Below are 24462 nucleotides of genomic sequence, written 5' to 3'. Positions count from 1 at the left end.
TCCGGATCCGCGTTACAGCATGGAAAAGAAGAAACTGAAGTCCACACGCCGGAGGGGACATATATTGCTCCACTGACGTCATGTCCGGAGATTATGTCACTGCAGAGCTGTACAACAATGATCCCCGGCGCACAGAGTGACTGCTGAAAAACTTTCCAGACCCAGGCTGGCGTTTGGGGAGAATTCAAAGTTAAGGAATCTGTGGCTAGATGTCTCTATCAGATGAAAGAATCTCTCTGCCTTGCGAGTCGGTCGTGTCAAATCCAAATCTTATACTTTGCTCCATTTCTCCCGTCAGCAACTGCCTGACACAGTGCTGCCCAGGCCTCCTCCAAGACCATAGGCAGCACTTACGCAACCAAATCCCATAGAGTTTTGAAATATTGGCCCAATAGGCACGCAGTGTTCACTGACAGCAGCCTCAGGCTGGTGGAAAAGAACATTTTCTCACCAAAGGTGACTTCTTGGTGTCCTATCCGGTGGAGAGGTAGGGGTTTGTCCGGGTGAATGCGGGAAGCGGAGGTTTGGACCACCAAGTCCTCCTTGGTGGGGTGGTGGGCAAGGGATCCCCAGGAGAAAGTGGATAGAGGCGGGCAATCATCCTAATCAAAGGAGCCTCTGTGCAGGGCTTGAACCAGGCCCCAAGTAGAACGTCAGTAGGGGCTTCATTAAATGGGAGTAAGGAGCCTAAGGGGGAAACTCCTGGTTGAACACCTCTGTCATAACTTATGTTTTGACTGCCACCGAGGGCAAGTTAAGGTTCGGAACCCCAGCTGCCAAGCGCACCACCATAGCAAAAGAGGCTCCCTCCTCCGTAGCCACAGTAGGAGGGGAAACCAAGCCAGTGTCAAGCGAGGTGTCTAACACACTGGCCTAGTACCAGCTGTACTCCTCAACTGGGTCCTCTCGATAGGGGTCCATAGACCACTCCCAAATGTCTCCCACTCCAGGTGCATCCATTCAATAAGGCACTGGCTAAGCTGTGGGATGGATATACACGGTCGGTGACAGACGCGCCTTCGACAACACCCATCCCTCTCCATGTCAGAGGCCCAAAGGTGCTCAAGAGGGCCTGGCCTGCCCAAAAATGAAGCACATGACCTCATAAAATTCCTCTAAATGGGTAAGGGTTGCTCTGGCTAAATCGGGGAAGCGTGGAGCCAACCCAGATTCAGACCTCAGCAACTCGCGGCCAGCAGTGCCGATGCTCCCTAGTCTTATCAGATGACTCAGACGAACTTGAGGTGGTCGAAGAACGCTTGGACTTTTTCAATTTCCTGTGCTTGTGAAACTTCTTCGACTTCTTGGATGACTTTGAATGTGAGGAGGAACGTCAGGACAGGCTCAGAACAGTCCCATGCAAACAGAACCTCGAGTGCTGTGGAGTCGACCGATGTCGGGCAGCGAAGTGCTTGAGGGATTGATCCCTTAGTGCTTTTGGGTGCATGGTGTGGTAGTCCTCACACACCTTGGAGTCGTGTCCTGTCTCCAGGCACCACAAATGCCCCAAGTGGTGGTCTCTCACCGCCATTGTCGTGTGACAGGCACGACATAATTTGGAACAAGCTTGTTTCTTAGCTTACATCCTAACACCAGGAGAAAAATTGCAGAAAAAGGCCAGTCAAAAAGTGACTGAGGGGTAGCTCAATTTGGATCAGCGCTATCTGGCACGGAAATTAATAGAAATGACGTCAGCGTGCCGAGGTGGTGCCTTTATAGGCACCGTGCATGTCCCGTTCCGCCGCGGCAACAATGAACCAAAAGCTACCAAACGGCAGGCAGGGGTACTGCTCAAAAAACTCCCAGAATCAGTCTGACGCATGGGGATATTCCAAGGTAATTAATCTGTTGTTAGAAGTCTCTATCAGACAGAAAAGAACGAATATCAGCACACTGGGGAGGCACCTATAGAGGCACCCCACACGTCACTTCGAGCGCAGGTAAACTGACAACGGCATGCAAAGCCGAACAGCGCCACCTACCAGCGCACAGGGGTACTGCTCACCCAAAGTTTCCAGATCCAGTTGGATGCCTTGGGAATATTCTAAGGTAAGGAATCTGTGGCTAGATCTTTCTATCAGATGCAGAGATATGCATTTCTTCTGTCAACGCTAGAATAAGAAAGTCAAATATATTGGCTTTCTCAATATTTGTTCTTTTTGGCACCATGCTTTTATGCATGCTCATGTTTGACTGTTGTACTAAATTAACCAAATTAATCTCTGCGCATCCCACACTCTTGACAAACTTCTGTAAAGCATAGTAGAAGTGTATTAGATACAATTATGCACTACTTATACACTCTCAACCCTGGTAAGGAACCATAGTCTAAAAACAGTTAAAAAAACATTTAAGTTGCAATGGAGAGGCAAGGATCTTCACGGACGCATCATCCAAGGGCAGCGGAAGCGCTACATGAGATTATAGATGATCTCTATTTAATTGACTCCTGGAGAGCTACTCATCCATCAACTAAAGAGGGGACCTGCGTCACGCACCATAGAAATGCGTGGTCAAGATTAGATTTCTGGCTGGTCTACAGAGACGTACACACATGGCTGGCAGATGCCACACACCACTCCCGCACTTTCTCGGATTATGCTCCTGCCCAGATTCGATTGCACCTTCCCCCAGCATATACACAGCCCTTCACTTGGAAATTCCCACCAGGCGCTCTACGAGACCTGGTTTTTCGCGAGGAGCTTCGTGACAGGATTGCGGAGTACTTTGAATTGAACGAGGGGTCTGTCAACTCGCCGGGCTTGCTCTGGGAAGCCTTTAAGGCAGTCACTAGAGGAGATTGTATAATGCTAAAAACCGGAGTGCAAAGAGACATCAGGGCTACGCTAAGCAGATTAGAGCGCGAAATAGGCGAGCTGGAGAGGTTGCAGATGCGTGATCCATCACAGTTAAATACGGCTAACATCAGAACTAAACTAACAGAATTTCAGGAGGAGGCCAAGAGAGAGACGGCATATTTGCACAAATATGCTCAAGCCAGGCGATACGGAGAGGGCGGGAGACCGGGTAAGACACTGGCGGGACTGCTAAGTGCGCCTAGAGGTGCCACCTGCATAACTGAACTCCAAACAGATGATGGGGGAGTGATTAGAACACCACCTGACATTCTAGATGAACTCACCCTCTATTATTCTAAATTATACACTTCCCAAACAACCCCTTCGCAGGCTGATATTACTGACTGTCTGGACGAAATAGGGTTAGCATAGTTTAATGACGGTGCCCGTAAGTATATGGAGCTGCCAATAACGACCGAGGATGTGAAACAGGTGATAAGCGGCCTGCCAGGGGATAAAGCCCCGGGAGCAGATGGGCTAACAGCAGCATTTTATAAGGAATATGCTGATATTTTGGCCCCCAGGTTATTGCAGATGTACCTAGAGGCCATGGAGACAGGGGTCCTCCCACCGACACTACGCAAAGCCACCATAATAACAATCTTAAAACCAGACAAAGACCCTACTAAGGCAGACTCGTATCGCCCACTATCCCTAATGAATTTAGACGCTAAAATTTACGCCAAATTGATAGCGAACAGGCTACAACCCATGCTGCCACAGATAGCCTTATCAGACCAGTCGGGTTTTATACCGGGGCGCTCGACTGCCCGAAATTTGCGTACGATTTTCGGTGTGGTGCATTATTTGGCGCCCCATGTGCAGGCCACGGCTGCACTATTGGATGCCACAAAGGTGTTCGACTCTTTGGAATGGCCATTTCTGTTCGCTTTGTTGGCGCGACTAGGTCTCAGCCCAGTATTTATTAGACAGATTCAAGTCTTGAATAGCAATCCGACGGCTAGAGTTAGGGTAACCGGTCAAATATCTAAACCCTTCAACATCACTAGAGGTACGAGGCAGGGATGCCCACTGTCGTCGTTATTGTTCGCAATCGCCACAGAGCCGCTTGCGGCGAAACTCCGCCAATACCACACGCAAAAAAGCATCGGGTTTACCACAAGAGGCATACTTATATGTATGTATGCCGATGATATGACAATATATTTGACCAACCCTCGCGAAAACTTTGATGTGTTAATGAGGGAGTTCATACGATATGGGGGGCTAACGGGGATCCAGATTAACTGGAAGAAGTCTGTGATGCTACCGCTCACAGATGATACCGCCCCCTTTGTTTCGGAGTTCCAGATTCAGTGGGCAGGGGGAGAGGTGAGGTATCTGGGCATACATATAAGCAGAACGATGCAGGACATATGGACAGCCAACTATGGCAGGGCGATGGAGTGGTTGGAAAGCAAGATCCCGAGATGGAAAAGCCTTCCGCTATCCTTGACGGGGCGCATAGCCATTGCAAAGATGGTGATACACCCTAAATTCCTATATCTCTTTGTTAATATCCCTATGCCGCTTAACGTACACTTTTTCAAACGTCTCCGTACTAACATACTTGAGCTGGTGTGGGCGGGTAGACAGCCCTGTATCTCGTGGAAAGTGCTGATGCTGCCTTTCTCGCAAGGAGGACTGGGTGCCCCTGATTTTAAATTGTATGCTTATAGTGAGCAGGCACAGTTCCTTCATTTCTGGCAACATCCCATCCCGTTTCAGCCACATGTAGCCATAGAAATTAATAGGACCGCACTGCTCCCGCTCAGTACGGCTGTATTCCAGCCTTACAAACGCCCGAGACAGGAAACCGATACTGTTGAGGCAGTGCGCTGGGCATGGAAAGGTATTGCGCGAAGGGCGCGACAGGAGGCACCGTCTATGGCCCTGGGGGGCAATCCGCTGCTAGGTCCTCTGTTGGACAGGGCTGTCGCGCTAAGGGCAAAGACGCATAAGTTGGAAAGGGGCAGCGATCTATTCCCAGCGGGGCAGCGATCTATTCCCAGCCGGTACATTCCTATCATTACATGACATGTGTGCCTCGCAGCCTCCCACGGCTTTGGATATGCTCCTATATTACCAGATAAGAGCAGCTTGCAGGTCCAAATATAAAGGGTTCCCAGATGAGCCACCCACTTTACCTGCGTTAGAGAATGTATTGGCCAACCCTTCGCCCCGAAAGCTAATCTCCCGTATATACAGTATTACACAGAGGGAATCTCCGCTCACTAACACTATGTCCAAGAGAGCATGGGAAGAGGAGGCTGCTTTGACAATCACAGATGAGCAATGGACATTTTGCTGCACACAGCTGGAATATCTCTCACCAAATTATAGACTTAGACGTATTCATTTTAATTATCTGCACCGCCTATACCGCACCCCATCACAATTGCATCGTATGGGATTACAATCTGACGCAAGACGTTGGAGGTGCGGAGCCCAGAACGCTACGTTCACACATATGGCCTGGAGCTGGAGACCTGTGGCGCATTACTGGGCGGGTATATTTCGACACATTAGTCAGATAGTGGGATGTTCACTGACGGGCACCTTGATGCTGGCACTACTGGGATATGTACAAGACGTGCAGACAGTACACCGCAAACTCGTGGCCATGTTGCTGCTGTTGGCAAAGAGACAGGTGGCCATACACTGGAAGAAGCAGAACCCACCCACGATAGCAGACTGGATTAGGGCAGTTACATATTGCAAGGACCAGTTAACGATCTTTTTGGGAGCGGATGCCCAGTGTATCTCGACCATCTGATATTTGGGAACCATTCGCTGCTTGGCTGCGGTCGGGGGGCGCGGATCACCAGTACGACTAGACTATACATGGTGGACATGCATTTCCGTAGGACGTAACATTGTGAATAGACAGAATTGGGGACGGTGCACATTCATACGGAAGGACAGGTTGCATTTCACGATTAGGGCGCTGTGTAGGAGCACCAGCAGGACGGTTACAGTGTGATAGACTATCCGATGAACTAGGAGGGGAAAGCTTCTGAGGCATGTGAACGGTAGAGGGCGGAGGGAGTAAGAGTTCTAGTTATTTTTTGGGTTAGGTTATGGCTATAAGCACTGCAAATGTTTCATCACAGATACACTATTATAGCAATAACTTTGCTGCCTGCCCCTGTGGTTGTTGGCAATTACAGCTGTGTATAATCCTTTTTGATATTACGCCGCCGGCCTCCGGGTTGTAGGCAACATGCAGTGTACACTGTGAGCTATGCAATAAACTGTTAAAAAATATATATATATATATATATATAATTAAGTAGATGAAAACATTATTCAAAGCATATTAGTAAAGCACACCCAGGCAAATCTCCCTTCTTAATATCTTACACCTTGCTGGGTAGATTAATCACCCTTAAGCTCTTTTAGCTCAGATGTGTGATTTAATTGGAAAACTATCAAGGCATAGTAGGTTGGCAGGAACACTAGATGGACCACAGTGAATAGTAAACAGTTCAATGCATGTTTTATAAACAATACACAGGCTCACTTTCACACAGAAAGATAATCTGTCCCTCTACTTCCCCTTACTGCCAGCACTGCTCTTTTTAGCTACAGAGAAGATATGATACTCTTGACACACTATTAAAAATTGATTTTTCTGCAGAACTGGTTTAAACTCCTTTAAGGCACTGCAGCAACACACTCTGTAAAAAGTAGGTCAATGGAATTTATTCTGAAACTAAGATACATGTGCTTTATGTTAAAACAACACACAATGAAAAAAGTAATTATAACTAGCAACTTTTTCACAACTACTGTCTTCAACTAAAAAAACTTTTAAACAGATAAATATTCTCACACCCTTCTTTGAAACGAGTCAAGATTTTTCTACCCTCCTACCTGCCCGAATGGAAACAAAAGGAAGGAAACTCACCAGTGACTGAGACAATGTTAAGTAATCGCCTCATGGTCTGTGGGCTGATGTCACTGAACCAATCCTCTGTAACCAGCATTTTAGTAAGATCGAAAGACATCTGCCGAGTAATGGTGCGATGTATCTGTCTTCTTCTATATGTATCCTGGAGTTGAAAATACAAATATGTGGGTGTAATTAATGAACGTCTTCCATGAATCATTGTTATAGAAATTTACAAGGATCTATCTATATCCCAATAAAAAAAATACACCAAGAGTTACCAAGGGTTGAGGGGCATATATCTGACTTTAGCCACAGCTGAGTGCGGATTGTAAACACAGAACAACATTTGAAATGCAAGTTCTCATTACCTATGAGGTAATGGCAATGGATCATGATTATCTGCAGGAGAGTCCTCTGAAGCTCAGCAAAGGTTCAGCTTTTAACAATAGATAGTTGTACACACTGCAAGGGACTGAGAAGATGGCTCCTACTCAGTGTAATTCCATATTGTTTTCACCTCAGACAACACTAACCATCAATTGCACAAAAAATAAATGGAAATTAATTCTGGGACATAACCTCAGGATCAAAACGGCTCTCTGAAGAAATTAACAGAGAACACAGAAATGTCAGTACATACATTGTCTAATTATCCAATACAGAATTTCAGCCTGTAGAATCATCAAAGTCAACCCCAACAAGTATATCCAGTTAATGTTATGTGGTTTTTCCAGCTATCGTCCACAGTCTCCAAAGTTGCTGGACAAGATAGGGAGCAAATATCAGCCTCTTTTCCCCCTGCCATGTACTCTCTAAAAGGGCCCCAAATGGCTTTTGGTCGGGATCTAGGGACCAGTAAAGCAGCATGTCACCTCTTGCTCATTACAAAATGTTGCATCCCTTAGGCAATCTTAAATTGTTGGTGTGAGACTTTTGAGCCAGGCTTTGGCCATCCGTCGCATCTCTAGCACCAACAGCAGCACAACTAACCGCCATCTGTTGTGAGGGACATCCACTTTCAACCCAGCAGCAATGTGAGCAGTGTGCAAGTCAGGAAAGTTGCAGTAATCTCATGGAGGACAGGCACTAGGTCGACTCAAAATGCTTTGATCAGTGGACTGTGCTTTGAGGAGCGAGTATGGTCCATGAGGTGCAGTTGCTTAGTAGTGTATTACGCCATGTTAGGAATATGAAAATCTAGGACTATGTCTCTGGTTACTGGGAAGCAATCCAGTTTGTTCTCAGCAATATCGCCAAGTTTTTAAAGAGAGTGTCACGATCAAGTCTCCATCCCACCTCTCGGACTCCCGCGTTCACTGACAGCCGCTCATTATCTGTCAAGTGGTACAGTCATTCTACCCATTCCATCATGCAGGCAGTGAGATGCATCTGAGGAAATGGCAAAAACTATGTTTGTTCATCAAAAAGATGTTCCAGTGTGCAGAGACTGTGAGCGGAAGCCTATATTACGCAAATAGATCCAACCTGTTGACTTCCTCAAGAGAGCGGAATTCCTCCATTGATATAAATGTACGAACAATAAACAGCTGTCCCAGTTTCCTATAGGTCAGCATTAGTAGTGTAGACTGCACTGACCCATTCATGGCTGGACTCAAGCCTGGCTTATTCCGCAGCAGCATCTCAGGAGAGTACATTATCTCACAGTCTGCATATCTTGCAAGGGTCATGAATGGCCGATGCGTGCAGAAAACCATTTCGATGGTAGCAAGCGGTTTGGAATACAGTGTAGCAATGACTGTGTTCAGTGTACCAGTTTCAACCCCATCATGTTGAACAGAGTGGTGGGGTGCAATGGAATGTGTGTTAACCCATTAAATAGTGAAGTGTGCCTGGGCTGCTAAAGAGTATAATTCTGGGTCAGATACTGTAAATCCACCCCATCCCCCATGCAAGCCTAAGGAACAAGGAGTACACCTTCATGAAGAAGTGTTTGCCTGAAGCAATGGGGATGTTTACAAGGTACAGTAATTTTGGGAGAATCAGCATTTAAATTGTTGCTACTCAGCCCACCATGGATAGCGGAAGAACAATCCACTGATCCACATGCAACGTCAACTTTTCCAGTACAGGGCCATAGTTATCTCACAGTATTAAATATTTTGGTATATTTATTTATTTATTTATTTAAAGGATTTCTAAAGCGCGTAGTCACCCAAAGGGTATCCCAGCGCTGAACCTATTACTCACCAAGAGTAGATAGTCGAGAGCGAGAGATGACTCAGGGGAAGAGTAGGGTTTTGAGGGACTTCCTGAACCGTAGGAGGTTTGGTTCTGTTCTGAGGTTCAGGGGGAGTGCGTTCCATTTTTTTCCCGTATTGACCGAAAAACGACGGCCACCTATCCGGGCTTTCTTCACCTTGGGGATCGTGATGAAGTTTCCATGTTCGGAACGGAGCGCTCTCGTGGGTCTGTAAGGTGTAATCCAATTCCCAAGGATTGGGGGGCCAGTCTTGTGCAGCACCTTGTGGGCCAGGCAGAGGGCCTTGAACGTTACTCTTTCCCTAATGGGGAGCCAATGCAGCGTCCTCAGTGCGGGCTTGGCTGATGATCTGGCCGGGGTGTTCATTAGGAGTCGGGCTGCGGCATTTTGGGCTTTTTGAAGAGTTTGGAGAGTGGATTCTGGAGACCCTAGGTAAATGGCGTTGCTGTAATCCAGCCTGGATAAAATTAGGCCTTGGATCAGCAGGAGACGCGATTGAAAAGGCAGTAGAGGGAGTACCTTCCTGCAAGATCTCAGTAGTCCGTAGCAAATGCCGGCAGTCTTTCTTGCCTGTGTCCTAAAGGTGAGATCAGTCTCCAGCCATACTCCAAGACTCTTGACCTCTGTCTTAGGGGTGGGGGGTTCACCCATGCAGGCGGGCCAGATGTTGGGGGGAAGATTCGTGGCGTTATGTCCTAGTAGAAGGATCTCCGTTTTAGAGCCGTTTAATTTCAAGGCAGAGTCACTCATCCACTGATGTACATTGGATAGGCAATCGTGGAGGTTGGAGGGCTCTAGCTTGGGGTGGGAGAGCGTTACCACCAGCTGTGTGTCGTCGGCATAGCTAAGTTAGCTTAGCTAGTTAGGTATACTAACAAGAATTCCCAAATATCGTATTGACTCCTCCTGCCACACGAGCTGGAAGTCCAGGACGAATCTGCAAGTCTGCCCTCTCTAGGGAAATATATTTTATTTCGCCCAAATAATTTGTAGGCCCGAGTAGTCCCCAAAAGCGAATAACATGCTAAATATTAGAGTTTACATTTTAGCTAGGGTTGTTGCTAAAAACCAGAACGTCATCCGCATATACAGAGACCAGGTACCTGCAAACAAGGATTTTTATACCGTGGTTATCTTTCCTGCAGCAGTACAACTAGAGGCTCCACGGCGATTGCAAAAAACAGCGTCAATAGGGGCAGGCAACTGGCTTGCTCCTGCACTCCTGGAATGCGTCAGATATGTAACCATTCACTTGCAACGGGAATTTTAAAGTGACTATGTTTCATTAGCAGTAATGATAAAAACATGTTTATATTCAGCATTATATTTGCACTCCTGTCATTTTCAAGTGCTATAAAAGATATTCTTTTACTCAGTTTATGGCCCACAATTCACTGAGATTTGAGGGATAGGTTTAGCCTTGTTCGAATTCAAACTTGTAAACAGCTCTTTTTGTAAGCAGCAAACGTTCAGCTCACTGACCCATCCTCATGAGACTACAATAGCAAACCAGCATTGCAAAGGCAATAGGTCTGGCATTGTCTGCCATCCTTCTGAAAATTATTATTTTGTTGTCATGGTTTTTGGTAAACTTTATAATTTGGGAATATAGAGGGCTCTCGTCAATTTTTTTTTTTTAAACTTCGATTTTTTTTGGGCTTAAAAAAAAAACAAACCTATATTACCATAGCGCTCCCTGGCACTGAAAACAACTACTTTGTGTATGGATGTGTTCCCAGTGAAAGGGCAGCATGCCGTATCTCATAATGAAGTCAGCCAATGTCTGATGTGGGCTGATACATTGCCCCCAGTGCGTGCTAGAGTGGATAGAAGAAAATTGTGAGCCTCACCAAACACAGGCTAATGGATTAAGTCTGCCTGAAACCCTTATAAGTAGCTATTTTACTCACCTCACCACAGAGACAAGAAAGAAAAAAAAGAGGCAAGGAAGAAAGAAGGAAAGTAAAAAAAAAAGAAAAAGGGAAAAATACATGAAGAAGCAAAGAGCTGGAAAACAAGAAAGAAAGAGAAGGAAAGGGAAATGACGAACGAAGGGAGGAAGGAAATAGAATGAGGGAAAAAAGAAAAGGAAGGCAAGAGAGTAGGAAAGAAAAAATGAAAGAAGCAAAAAAAGAAAGGCAGGGGAAAGGAAGAAGGAAGGAAACTGAAAGAAAGAAAGAAAGAAGGAAAGAAAGAAATAGAAAGAAAGGAAGGAAAGAGAAAGAAAAAGAAAGAACAAGAGAAGGAAAGAAAGGAAGAAACAAACAAACAAACAAACAAAGAAAAAGGAGAGTAAAAGAAAAAATGAAGCAAGAATGAAGAAAAGAAATAAAGAAGGAAAGGAGGGAAAGAAAGAAAGAAAAGACGACATGAAAGAGAAGGAAAGAGAGAAGGGAAGAGAAAAAAGTTTTAAAGATGCAAAAGTGAAAGAAGGACAGAAAGAAAGAGAAAGGAGGAGAGAGGCAAAGAAAAAAATAATGAAAGGAGGCAAGAATGGAAGAAGAAAAGAAAGAAATAGAGGCGTAAAGACAGAGCAATTAGGAAAGAAAGAAATAAAGATGGAGAGAAAGAAAGAACAGTAAAAAGAGGATAACTGAAACAATCTAATCTGGCTTGATGTGAAATAGCAGCCGTCTCAAAAACAAAAAACACTCCAAAAGCAATTTAAGACAGAATTGGCAGAGGATGAGATCTGGTGGGATCTCATAAGAAAGATAAAGATTCAATGAGGATCAGAAGCATCCTGCTATCACATCAGGCTCTAACAACAAAGGCAACACTAAAGTAATTATAAAGCAAAAACAACAAAAACACTGGTACTGAAGGGAACTAGCTTGTGTTCGGATGTGCTCCTTGTGAGAAAGAAAAGTACATTTAAAGCAAATGTTTGAGTAGAAGACAGGAAGTAAGAGTTGCATAGCTGTAATTATTATAGTGCTGTTAGTCGATACGCCTCACTCTATTTCAAACACTTGAGAACATTGAGCCATTTAGTAGCAAAACCAAAAACTTTCCCCTAACAGAAAGAAAAAAAGTCTCAATCACGTACAAAGATTACCTCTGGATGGAAGGATTGTTTTGATATTGAAGGTGGCCAACAATAGTTACTATAGATTCAATATGTAACCAATATCGGGAGCTCAGGAGACCACAATGACCAGAGTGGACATCAAGAACATAGATTACTAAGGACTGCCTGGTTGAAATGAGCATTTGTTTTAGATCTTACAGTGAGAATTCAATGGTTTTGCAATACGTATGGAGTCGCAAAATTTCAACGCGCGTGTACTAGACAGGAATGAGGGAAGGATGGGTTAAAAGGGAAGGAGATGTAGCCTAACGGCTAGAGCTGCCGACTTTGCAACTAGGGAATGAGGTTAGAGTCACAGCACTGTGTCAACATCATGTTGATTATGACCAAAAATATCCCTGTGCCTAAAGAAATTAAATAATAATCTTAACTTGTGTAACATAATCTGGGTCTCATGTAAACTGCTCCAATGCACTCGGACCACGTTCGTGCTATATAAAACTGCATAAAAAGCACCATCAGGCAGTTATAATAAACTGTATGTGATTCAGAAACAAAATAAAATGTACAGTCTGAAGTGACTGTCATTGGGAATTCAATCCTCAAAAAACATCAAATCATAATAAACTGTGGGTTCAAACAAAGGTTTAGTTGACAGACTAGGACAGGTTACAATCTTATTCAGGTTATTACCTGGTTGTTTTCTATTGGAGAAACAAGTCAGGCATAGCGACTCTCGACAAACAGACTGGACAAGGAAAATTAACAATCAGACTAACCATTGATGTATGCTTCTGGCATTACCAATTACAATACGGCCTGTACATGCCTGTTGATTAGCAAAAACACCTTTGCAATTATATAACTTAAGAGGACCTACTTCCTTATCCACAATAACCTAATCAAACCACTCACTCAAGCACTGTGCGGTGCTACGCATGACTTCATCATAAATATAGTAGCAGATTCATATAAGGGGGCACAAGATCTAGTGCTGCTTAGCCTTGCCGTAAAAAAAGGTTAAGGATATATATGTATATGGTGCAGTCCCCCACTTGGTTATAAATCTCGATTGGTTTCTTAACTCCAGCCATATACCAATGCATTACGCTGGTCAATCATTATTATGATTGATTGAAACTCATTCGAAAATGTGATTATGATTGGGCTGCCCTTCTCCTGCCTCAAAATGGCTGTTGTGGGTGGCCGGGAAAAGTCAACGAGACAGTGCCTCAAGTCCCACACCAACTTGCAGGGACGAGAACTGCTCCTGGGGAAAACCTTGCTCTTTCTGGTGGATTGCTCCATCTGACCGCAGAGTCCTAACCATGGAATATCTCCAAAGTGCCAGCCTGGATCCAGAGAATTTTGTAGGAGTGCTCCTGCGTGCCACTCAGTTAAGTTGAGCGGCTCTGCGTTGCCTCCATACAGCCCCGGAAGTGACAGAGCAGAGCTGCAAATAAGCACAACCCCTGTGTGCTGAAGCCAGCTTCTTTTCTTTTCTCTTTCTTCATCCCCAGACATGGAGCATAAACAATTGTTGGTTACAGTGTGCGGAGTGTTAACTTTAGATGTTAAAAAGAGACCACTATAGAGAATAGGTAGGTTGGAGGGTAGTGAAGCATCTGCAGTTAGAAAGAGTATGCATCAGAAAGAGCATCACCAAAGCTAACTAGTTTGTCTGAGGAATACTTCTAATCGCAGAGTGATCACCTGAGAATAGATACGAAAGCAGTGTCTCCCCAAAATGGAAGGTCTGTGTCATGGGCTCAAACCATAAGTCTTGCATAACTGAGTGGGTAAAGTGCATTTCCCCTGGACCAGGCACTACGGCACAGACGTTTATGTTGCAGCCTGGCAGATATTAAGGGCTGGAGCTCCTCGCCCCAATGCAGTGGAAATGGGCTTAGCCCTGGTGGAATGGGCTCTCAGACCTTCTTATGTGTGCTTCTTGGCAGTGCATTGCAGATCTTGATACAGTTGACTATCCACTTTCACAAGGTTCTTTTCTGCTCAGCCTACCCTTTCTTTGCTCCAGAGAGCCCTACACAAAGTTGATGGTCTTTTTGATGGTACGAAGTATGAGATATGTAGAGGTTTAGCGCTCTTTTGGGGTACACTAGATGAAGTTCCTCCTCGTTCGAGCAGGGTGAGCAAAGAACACTGGTAGAATAATCGACTGCACATCGTGGAACCGAGTCACCACTTTTGGTAAGGTTACCAGAGTGCTCAGCAGCAAGTTGTCCAGAAAAACCGTGGAGTAAAACAGCTACACTGACCGCTCTAGCAGTTCACTCATGTGAAGAGCTGACGTTATCTCAATGAGGAAGAAAGATATAAAGGTCAGGAAATGCAGCGAGCAAGCTATGCATAAGCTCAAAAGGTGTTCACATGAAACCAAGTCCTTGTTCAAATTACCTGTTGTGATGAGATTTATAAAAAGTTAAGAAACATAACAAGATGATGGACGGAGTGATGAAACTTTTTAACCACTCACCACCAGCCAGAGATCTAGGTTGAATCCATTATTCTTTTGCTCACTATGCCACCCCAGTTTAGATCACGCCATATGCAAATCAGTAATGATCCTGATCCTCATGGTAACAGTCCAGTTCGTACTGCCAGGCCAGGTCCTCCCTGAACCGGAAACAAGCATCCTGGGACCAGTTTCTGGGTATCACCCCTCATTATTGAGGCTAGCTTGAATCCAGTGGCACAGCAAGCAAGGTACCCATGTCTGGGCATAACCTCTGCAACTTAAGGCAAACATAGCAAACACAACAAGATGGAAGGAGTGCTGAAACTTTTCAACCACTCACCCCGGTCAAGAGATCTGGGTAGGATCCATCGTTCTTTTGCTCACTATGCCATCCCAATTTGGACCACACCATATGCAAATCAGTCTTGAACCTGCTCCTCATGGGAAAAGTCCAGACCAAACTGCCAGGCTAGGTCCTCCTTGGACCAGAAACAAGCATCCTGGGACTGGTTTCGGGGTATCACCCCTCATCAGCCAGGCTAGTTGGAATCCAGTGACACTGCGAGCAAGGGACCCACGTTTGGGCATTCCCTTGGCCACTTAGGGCGAACATAACAAACACAACAAAATGATGGACGGAGTGCTGAAACTTTTTAACCGCTCACCCCGAGACATCAAGACCTCTCTTACTTGCTTAAAGAACAAGTTACTTACCTTCGGCAATGCATTATCTAGTAGAGACTCTATTTAGCAGCTGATTCCTTAAAGCGGCTATCAATCGGCTTGGCTCCTCGGGACGTAGCCGCTTCAAGACACTCTTAAAACAAACATTGCCATCCCCATTTGGAATTCACTGCCTCAAGGGGATTAATTTAACTTCTACCAGCTGCACAAGACAGGATTAACTCTATGGCATTCCAACCCATTACGGCTGTTCGCTACCGGCACAAGAAAAGGAAAATTGTGCCTTATGGTAGTCATCACGGGTGCACCTATGAAACTACAACCATGTCTCTTTCACATGAAATGACATATATTATTATAATTACCACACAATGATATTAGGTGCTCACACACCTGTCCTCATGACTATCTCAACCGAAAGAGATTGAAACGCTGTCGGCAGTATAACTAATTAACTTCTTAATTTATAATATAAATTCATGAATAGGAGTTTAATGTTTTTTTTTTTAAGAGTTGCATGTTTTTACCTTCTTACACTCACTAGAGCATCTTTCCAGCACCTATTTGTGAGCAGTAGATCATGAAAACAAAAAAGAGTATAGCAATAGGTGCGTGGTTTAGAACTCGAGGAAGATGGCGACCTGAGTCTGCACCTCCTCACAGGAGACAAATAAGCGACAGAAAAACAATGCTTTAAGGTTTCCTAAAAGGCTCCAAGTGTGATTTCGGATCACCGCTTGACTCAGAGTTCAAGTTCTTTCATATCCATGGTGTTTTTACCCATCTGGAAGCACATACAGGAATACAACAGTGTGGCTGGACCATCCCGCAGTCCACAGTGGAAGAAACAGGACGCTGATCATCTGAGACACTGAGGTCCCCTAGTGCCAAAATAATCGCAGTTTGAACACCAAGTAAGGTCTATACTTAATCGCTTCACAAGTTAATGCAATGGGCATTCGCGCATGCTAGCGGCTTAATAACAAACTCTGCCTGTCCGACTGCCTGGCTCTACGATGGCGACTGCCTGCAACCATCTGCGTAACATCAGACTATAACCAGCAAAGTATATTTATACGCTCACATTACTTTTTAACTGTGAAGAATAAGTACCGCAGTGATCAGATATGCAGCCTTACATCGCCCTATACCTCACATCACGCATACCGAGTTAAATTGCACCATCGGTGCATATCTCACATTGATAGGCGTATATCTGGTAGACACATACAACTGTTAGATGTGTGTGCTCTTGTACTCATAGTATTGTGGCTGAGGTGCGAGGGCAGACAGAAAGTAGACGAATGCCTGCAGAGACCCAACCTGTGTAGCATAGTAAGTGCTAGCGACAAAACCTAGGGCATTTTGGATTTGGATCAGACGGCACAAAATGGCAGTCAGGACCCAAATAATGCTGCAAACTGCTTGAGATCTGTATTGAGCACACTATTGTGGAGAGAAGACTTCAGCACTGCTTAAGATCCGCACTAAGAACACTGCCTAATGAAAGAGGTTAACAAATGTGAGAGTGGTGAATGCATGTAATAAAGAAGCATAGTAGAGCATGTAAGAGAAGCAACTGAGGCAACAGAAGTAACAGGTATAAAATAGGAACCTATTGAGCCCTATTGTGGAGAGAAGACTTAAGAAATCATGGTGATCAAAAGTCACTGACCCATCACAAACCTATCCGCCTCTTGCTTACTCCAATACTAAGAATACGTCACTTCATATTGCCAAACAGCAAATATAAAATGGAGGCTTGCAGTTGTATAGATGTCACTACAAAAAAACGTGAAAGTCACTACAAAGAATGTGAAATGATGCTACTCTTACCTCAGCTGACAATCCTTCATATATCAATACTGTTAGCAATATATAATAACAAAATCTGATCAGCGAGACCATTTGGACAGTCTTCATTCTCAAAAGGTGAATAAGGTTTTACAGAGCTGTCTTCTACCAAGTATTATATCAGATACCCCCTTCATGTAAAAATGGCGGAGAAAGAAAATAAAACAAACCTAAAGAGAGTTAAAGCCAACCCGCCAAACCCAGACTCACCAACTAAAATTAAACAGGACATCAACTCCACCATGGGAACCATCTTAAAAGAACTTGCAGATGTACATGAATTAGCTAAATCAATAAAAGAAAACACTGACATTATGCAAAATGAGATTTTCACAATCTGCCAAGACATCAAAGTGACCAACACAATTGCAGAAGCGGAGAGTAAGATCAGTCAGTTGGAGGACTCGGACATAAAAATGAGCAAATTCTTCCAGACACACTGTATTACCACAAATTCGCTTAACAAGCACATCTTAGAATTGGAAGACAGGAACAGGCGTAGAAACCTCTGGCTTTTGGGATTTCCGGAAGGCGAAGAAGACTCAGCTGGCTCATGATACGCCTTCCATTGGAGGGTGCATTTATTCTATTGGCTTGCACCTCTGGTTTAAACATTGAGATTCTTAGCTAGGCATGGCGTCTCCCTGTGACTCCTATCATCATTTGGCTTCCTGATGTTTCGGCTGCATCAAATGCTGATTTCCAACAGGTCTTGGCAATGTATTTACCATCTACCACCAAGTGAGCTGCCCTTCTTTGATACTGTTCCGGAAGGTGTTTCATCAGCTCGCCTATTTGTTCAAAATGCTGGTTGGATTGGCGATTTAGCAGTGAGCTGCAGTTAGCTATTCGCTACTGGTTTGCCGCACTTCTTTCTACTTTTCGTACCATGAAGTCTATTCTTTTGCTCTCCTTATCTGAAGGAGGTCTTAAGGTGCTTGGGAGATTGGCTCTTTCCCTGGCCATAGATGCTATTATGGAATCTCTCGGACTAGTTCCTTTTATGTTGCTTGGGTCTATTGAAGAATGTTGGTTCTTCTTCTCAGCCCTAGGTGCCACCGCCTTACATGTAGCTGGATCATTGAAGGCAGCTTTCCCTTGATCCAAAACACTTGGGAGCATTGGTAAAAATTGACTTCTTGATTGTGTTGGCAGAAGAGTTTTGAGTAAAAAACATGATTGTGGCTTTTCCTTTTTCAATCGTACTCCTTATCTCTCGCTGCTTTTTTTATTACTAGGTTGTAGATACCAACATCATCAGGTGGTGATGGTCTTGAAGGGTATGTGTCTACTCCTTCCTCTGGTGAATCCATTTCTAGAACTTGCCATTATATTTCCCTGTACTCTGAAACATCAGAGCCCTGTTGAGCTTGTTCTTCCCCTTCCTCCTCAAAGATTGTTTCTACGTGTTCTTCTTAAGGCTATGGGGTTTAAGAAGACTCTGGGGTTTGAGGAGGCTCTTGTTACTTGAGGTCTTCGTCCCTTTGCTCTTTCGAAGTCGAGGACTTGCTTGGGATACGGTATTTTTTAAGACTTTCGTCAATGTCTTTTTTTCTTTAGTAGGATATTGGCCATTTCGGCCTCGAGTCTTCTCCTTTTCCTTTCGATCGCTGCCTCTTGCTGCTGACTGCCTAGATCTTTGTGAGTTTGTTTTGCCAAGGACTCCTTAAACGACAACGTGCTCGCCAAACCGTGTTGTTCCAACTTCGGCCTCTCCTGTTTCGATGCTGAAACTTCTTTTCCTCAACCGTCCTTCAACATCTTGGATCTTTCAGGGGGTTCTACCGCTGCAGTGTCCTTCTCGAAGCATCCAAGGGTATTCAGGCCAGTGCAGTTTTTGAGGTCCTAGCCTCTGATTTTCTAGATTTGGCCACCAGCTTTAAGGACACTGAGTCCCTTACCTCTGTTTACGAAATCTTCTTGACCCTTTGGTCTACATCTGCGATCTGGATGTCGGCCTCAGTTTTACCTTCTGGGCGTTCAGCGACGTTCTTCTCCTCATTGCTACACAGGCCCAAATCTCAAATAGATGGTGTCGAAAGTCGGCCCAACATGGTATGATGGGCTATTCTCTGCTGCTGTCTTACCCTCAGAGTCTTTGGGGCAAATATTGAACAGGCGTTAGAATCTTTGCTGTGGTGATCCACCGGCAGGCAGATGTTACAGACTGGGTGCTGGTCCTTCTTGTCAAATTCTTGGATGGCGTCAGTTTTTGCAAAACTGGAATGGTGTCTTCTGTATCACCGAGTACAGGGAGCCACCTGCTTGTGCATTTTCAGTGTTTGTCGAGGAAATACCTTGCTCTGATCCCAGAACTTCTCCGGTATCTTCCTTCGATGACTTCTTCGCTTCAGTGTAGTTTCGGTGCTTCTTCTCTGAATTTTCTGTAACTTTCTTCTTCAAGTCATTGGAGATCCTCCTGCATACATTCAGACTCAACAGCGGGAAAAAAGAATCTGAAGTTGGTGGCCAAAGGTGGGAGCATTCACAGGAAGCATGACAACGTCATAGGTTGCACCAGATGGAGGTACGTCAATGCCCACCAACAAACAAACACAAAAATATCCCGAACCCAACCACTAGATGGCAGGATAATGCACAGCATGTGAATCCAGGAAAGATTCATGCTGCAAAACTTTAGGTCTAGAAGGTAGAGTCTTGGCCTCAATACATCAATTTCTAAAAGATCAGACTTTTCATGTCATTTTGGCCAATGCCAGATCAGAGACGTGGGCTTTGACTTCCCACAGGGCTCAGTGTTTAACAACGTTTTTTATTTATTTTTTTACTTGTTTTTTATTTACATTTTCATTATAGAAACAACAAGAAGAAAAAACAGACATTGCAGTGCTGTACCATTTCGATCAGACATATCCAAATGCCACATAATTCACCCGGTCGTTGGGCCTGCAGGCCAGTGGCTTTAAGCTGAAATGCCAAGGAACATGAAGTCTGCAACTGGGTCATCCGTCAGTGCACCCCCAAAGCACAACCATGCATCATTCGCAAAGGGTGGCTCAACCGAGACATGTGGCTGTAAATCAATACATCAATCCTCCCCCAGTCTAGAATTTAACCAAGTTACAAATCGTTCCCAAATGTCTTTAGGTTGGGATGCGGTCGGCTGGAGTTCCCAGTAGAGAGATAGCTGCGTCTTGCAATATGTGACCTGTGTGACCCAGTCTTTGGCTAACGGAGGCCCGACTCCCCCCAGTGTAAAGCTATCTGACGTTTTGCTAGTAATAAGATCATTGCAGGTAGTTTTCGTGATTTGGGGGCTACGGTCTCCAGCATCCAAGCTGGCCTTAAGGGGCGTGCAGGGGAGGTCCAACCCAGTGATGTCTTTAATGTGTTTATAAATGTCTAGCCAGAAAGTAGCTACGGGTCTGCAACTCCAGGCTAAGTGCAAAAATGTGGCGTGTGGGGTACCGCATTTCCAGCAAGTCATCGTCGCGGAGCCCCATTTTATGCAAGTGTATGGGAGTTCGATTAAAGCGATGTATGTATTTAAAGTGTATGAGCCAAAGGTGGTAATTGAGTGACAGGTGCTCCAGCTGCTGACAGCACAGTTTCCATTGCTCATCTGTGAGCGGTGTATCTAATCTGGGACTGCCAGCCCCCCTGGTCCTATGGCAGTGTCAGAACTTCCCAGTCTATCCATGGTGGACCCCCTGCTCAGTCTAGTTCTATCATTAGGGATCGTAATCGCCTAAAAAAGTGCATTGGGAGTGGAAGTGGCACGTTCACAAAGAGATAAAGTAGTTTTGGCAAAATTATACTTTTTTGCTACCTGTCCGGCCAGTGAAAGAGGAACGGTTTTCCATTTTCTCACCCGGTCCTCAATCCAGGCCACCGCTCTCCCGTAGTTGCCTGTCCATATTTCCTGCAAGTCATTGGTGAACCAGACACCAAGATAACAGACGGGATCCGAAGCCCATACTACTGGGTATTCAGTGGCGAATTCCTGCGTTCCAGTCGTGAGTGGGAGAATCACTGATTTACCCAAGTTTATGTTTATTCCGGGGATCCGCCGAAGCGTACCACCTCTCTCGTCATTAGGGCCAAGTTATCCTTGGGATGTACCATGTAAAGTGTGATGTCATCCGCATACATTGATACGGTAAGAGCCCTGGTCCTATTCCTGTGTGTGTATGGTGTTGGCGCAGGCGAGCAGCCAGGGGTTCCGTCGCAATCGCGAAATGAAACTGTGACAAGGGGCACCCCTGTCTGGTGCCACGTGTTATGGCTATCGGTTCCAATATCAGCCAGTTCACCCTGAGGCGAGCCATTGGTTGTGTGTAGAGGAGTGGAATGTGCTTTATGAAAAGCAGGCAGAGGCCGATCATGGTAAGCAGAGGGAAGAGAAATTCCCATTCCAGCTAATCAAACGCCTTTGAGGCATCTAAAAGTGCAGCTGCTGAAGACAGGTGTGGCGCTAAATAGTGTAAGAGCCCAAATAGGGTTCTGAGGTAATGCAGATTGCCCTACCTGGCACAAAGCCCAACTGGACCTGCAGGACAATCGATGGGAGCAGATGTTGTAGTCTGGTTGCCAATAGATTTGCAAAGATCTAAGGGTCCAAGTTGATCAAAGAGAGTGGACGATAAGACTCGCATTGCTGGGGGTCCTTGTCTGGCTTGAGGAGAGCGATGATAATCGCCTCTCTCAACGATGAAGGGAGGATGCCATCCTGTAAAGCCTCCTGGTATACCTCGGGGAGGCGAGGAGCCAACTCCTCAGCATATTCTTTATAAAATTTCACGGTGAGGCCGTCCGCCCCAGCGCCCTGTCTGCCCTCATGCCACAAATGACCCGACCTGCATCTTCCACTGCAAATGGTAGATCGAGATATTGGCGATGTCTATTGTTGAACCACACAAGCGCTATGGAGTCAAAGTACTCATCTAGCACCGAGGCTGCAGGTGTCGTGTGGGATGGGTAAAGCTGTGAGTAGAAGTCTTCCATAGTATTTAGGATATCAGGAGGGGAGTGTACTAGTTCATTAGTGGTGGTGGTAAGTGCTGTGATGAATGTAGCTCCCCTGGGTGGCCTCAGTAGGTTTGCGAGCGTCTTCCCGGCCCGATCACCCTCTCCATATTTCCTTGCAGTCGTATACTTGTGTAGAAATGTTACCTCCCTATCAGCCTCCTGCTGGTAGGCAGTCCGTTTGCCCCGAATTTGCCCCAGTGTCTCCGCTGACGGTGTGACGAAATATTTTTGCTCAAGTGTGTGGATCACTGTTTCTAGGCGGTCTAGACAGCCGCGTACATCACTAAGCACCCTGTTTTGCCCCGCTATACACTGTCCTCGTATGATAACTTTGAAGGCCTCCCACAAAGTCCTGGCCGAGTCTACAGACCCCGTGTTCTTGTCAAAGTATTCTATGATGTGTTTGTGCAATTCCCACCTTAACGCGGCGTCTAGCAATGCATTAGGTGGCAGGCGCCAAGTGAAGGGTTCTGGAGGGTCAGTGTAACTGGAGAGTGATCAGAAAGGGTACAGGCGTGATGGGACACGTCCGTCACCCAGGAATGAAAATCGGAGGAGGTTAGCCAAAAGTCCAGGCGCGACCATGTGTTATGTTGCTGCATGATGCAGGTGCCCTCCCGGGCATCAGTGTGAAGGTTTTGCCAGGTCTCCACGAGACCGTAGTCTTCTACTAGCTGTTTAAAGACAGCAGCCGCCTGTGGATGGTGTGTACGTGAGGTTCCCACCCTGTCATCCGTTAGGGACATTACTGTATTAAAATCACCCCTCCATATTAAAGCCGCAGCTCCCACGGACTGCATTGCGTGCCACAATTTCTGAAAGAAAGAGGGATCGTCTACATTCGGTCTGTAGATATTAGCGATCCTGACCTTCCGGTGGAACAACACCCCAAGCACCAACACATCGCGTCCTTCGGTGTCGCTTATGACTTTCAGGGTTTGCCAGGGGGTACCTTTTTCAATTAATCTGGAGACGCCACAGGACTAGTTGGAGTAGCATGAGGTAAACACCTCGCTCCATCTGTTGGATTTCAGCCTGTCGCACGCTGTGTGGTGAAGGTGGGTCTCTTGAAGGAGGCATGTAGCAGCTGAGTGTCTCGAGAGGTGGGAATGTATTAGGCCCGCCTTTCTGTGGTCGTTAAGACCGCATACGTTCCATGTAACGCATGTCAGATGAGACAGAGAAGAGGGAAAAGATATCTGTCCCCGACAATCAGTAATGGCGCTGCATGTCATGCCCTCGATAGTGTGCCAAGGCACCGCCCCAATGCAAGGTAGTGCCCCCGGGGTAATGTATGTCATGTCTGATATGCGTCTTTTCTATGATGAAATAAGTAGCATAGTACAATGAACAGTAAACAATTAAACACAATCCCTTCCCACCACCCCCCTCCCTCTATAACCCCCAATCAGGTTTAGACTTAGAACTATCCACCCTAAAGAAGCTAACAAAACTGAGAATTTGGCACGGTAGGGAATCATCCCAGGGGGGCGTAAGGTTGACGGCATACTGCCCTGTCACGAAGTAAAAGGGTGGCCGAGCATAGTGAACCACCAGTGACTTGCGATTACAACCCATATCCCAAATCCATAGAGTAGTATATCAGTGACCGTCTCTCGCCTAATGGTGTAGACTAAATCTCAGCTATGCATGGTTCTACCCCAGTATAGTTCCATTAGTCATTGTCACTTAGCTGGGCTTGTGACGAGTTGTCCAAGTCTCGGGCCCTGTCTATACACTTCCGTGCCTGTTGTTTGGCAAATTTCGTTGCTGCGCTGGCTTCCTTGAAGAAGGAGGGCGTGCCCTGTACACGTAGTTTGGCAGGGTAGAGCATGGCATATTTAATTCAGGCTGTCTGTAATATTTTCTTTGCCGGAAAAAACTCCCTCCTCGCGGCCTGGACCGCCTGTGTTAAGTCTGGGTACAATGAGATGGTTTTGTTTTGGTATTGTAGTGTTCCTCGTTCACGGGCAAGTCGGAGGACTATGTCTCTGTCCCTGTAATTGAGCAGCCAGGCCAATATCAGTCGCGGGGAGGCCCCCGGCGGTGGCCTGGGCCCCAGAGTGCGGTGGGCCCGCTCCACAAGGAACATGGCAGAAAGGTCAGTCCCGAACATGTCCTGGAGAAGGCCCTCCACATATTACTCCATGTTGGATATGTTGGTAGACTCCGGCACTCCCGTTATGTGAACGCTCTTCCTTAGTGAACGGGCTTCAAGGTCTTCGTTACGTGCCTTTATGACCTCCAACACCATATCCATACGTAGGAGGTGGTCATGAAATGAAATGAAAAAGAAACTTAATTAAGCGCACTGTGGCCAAGCGGCTTCCTGGCGCTGGGGGGTAGGGGGGAGAGGAGGGAGGGGGGGAGGGGGGAGGTCATGTGTTTCAACTTGGCGGTCGTTAGTTTCGGAGACACTGGTTTCTAGCTCACGGAGTCACACATCATCCT

At 45.7% G+C, this 24462-nt stretch overlaps 1 protein-coding gene across 3 annotated transcripts in view; it reads right to left on the bottom strand.

The window, feature by feature from the left end:
* Positions 1 to 24462, bottom strand: part of KIDINS220 (kinase D interacting substrate 220) — a 1022767-nt gene that overhangs the window by 454388 nt on the left and 543917 nt on the right. For all 3 annotated transcript variants that reach the window (XM_078647833.1, XM_078647835.1, XM_078647834.1), the window contains exon 21: positions 6769 to 6913. In XM_078647833.1, the coding sequence (XP_078503959.1) occupies positions 6769 to 6913 (145 nt within the window). The remainder of the gene's footprint in view (positions 1 to 6768; positions 6914 to 24462) is intronic.

Source organism: Lissotriton helveticus, chromosome 6 (genome assembly GCF_964261635.1).
Source record: "Lissotriton helveticus chromosome 6, aLisHel1.1, whole genome shotgun sequence".
In the NCBI taxonomy this organism is placed as follows: Eukaryota; Metazoa; Chordata; class Amphibia; order Caudata; family Salamandridae; genus Lissotriton; species Lissotriton helveticus.
Note: the sequence above shows the minus strand (reverse complement) of the source record. Positions and strands in the feature narration are given on the sequence as shown.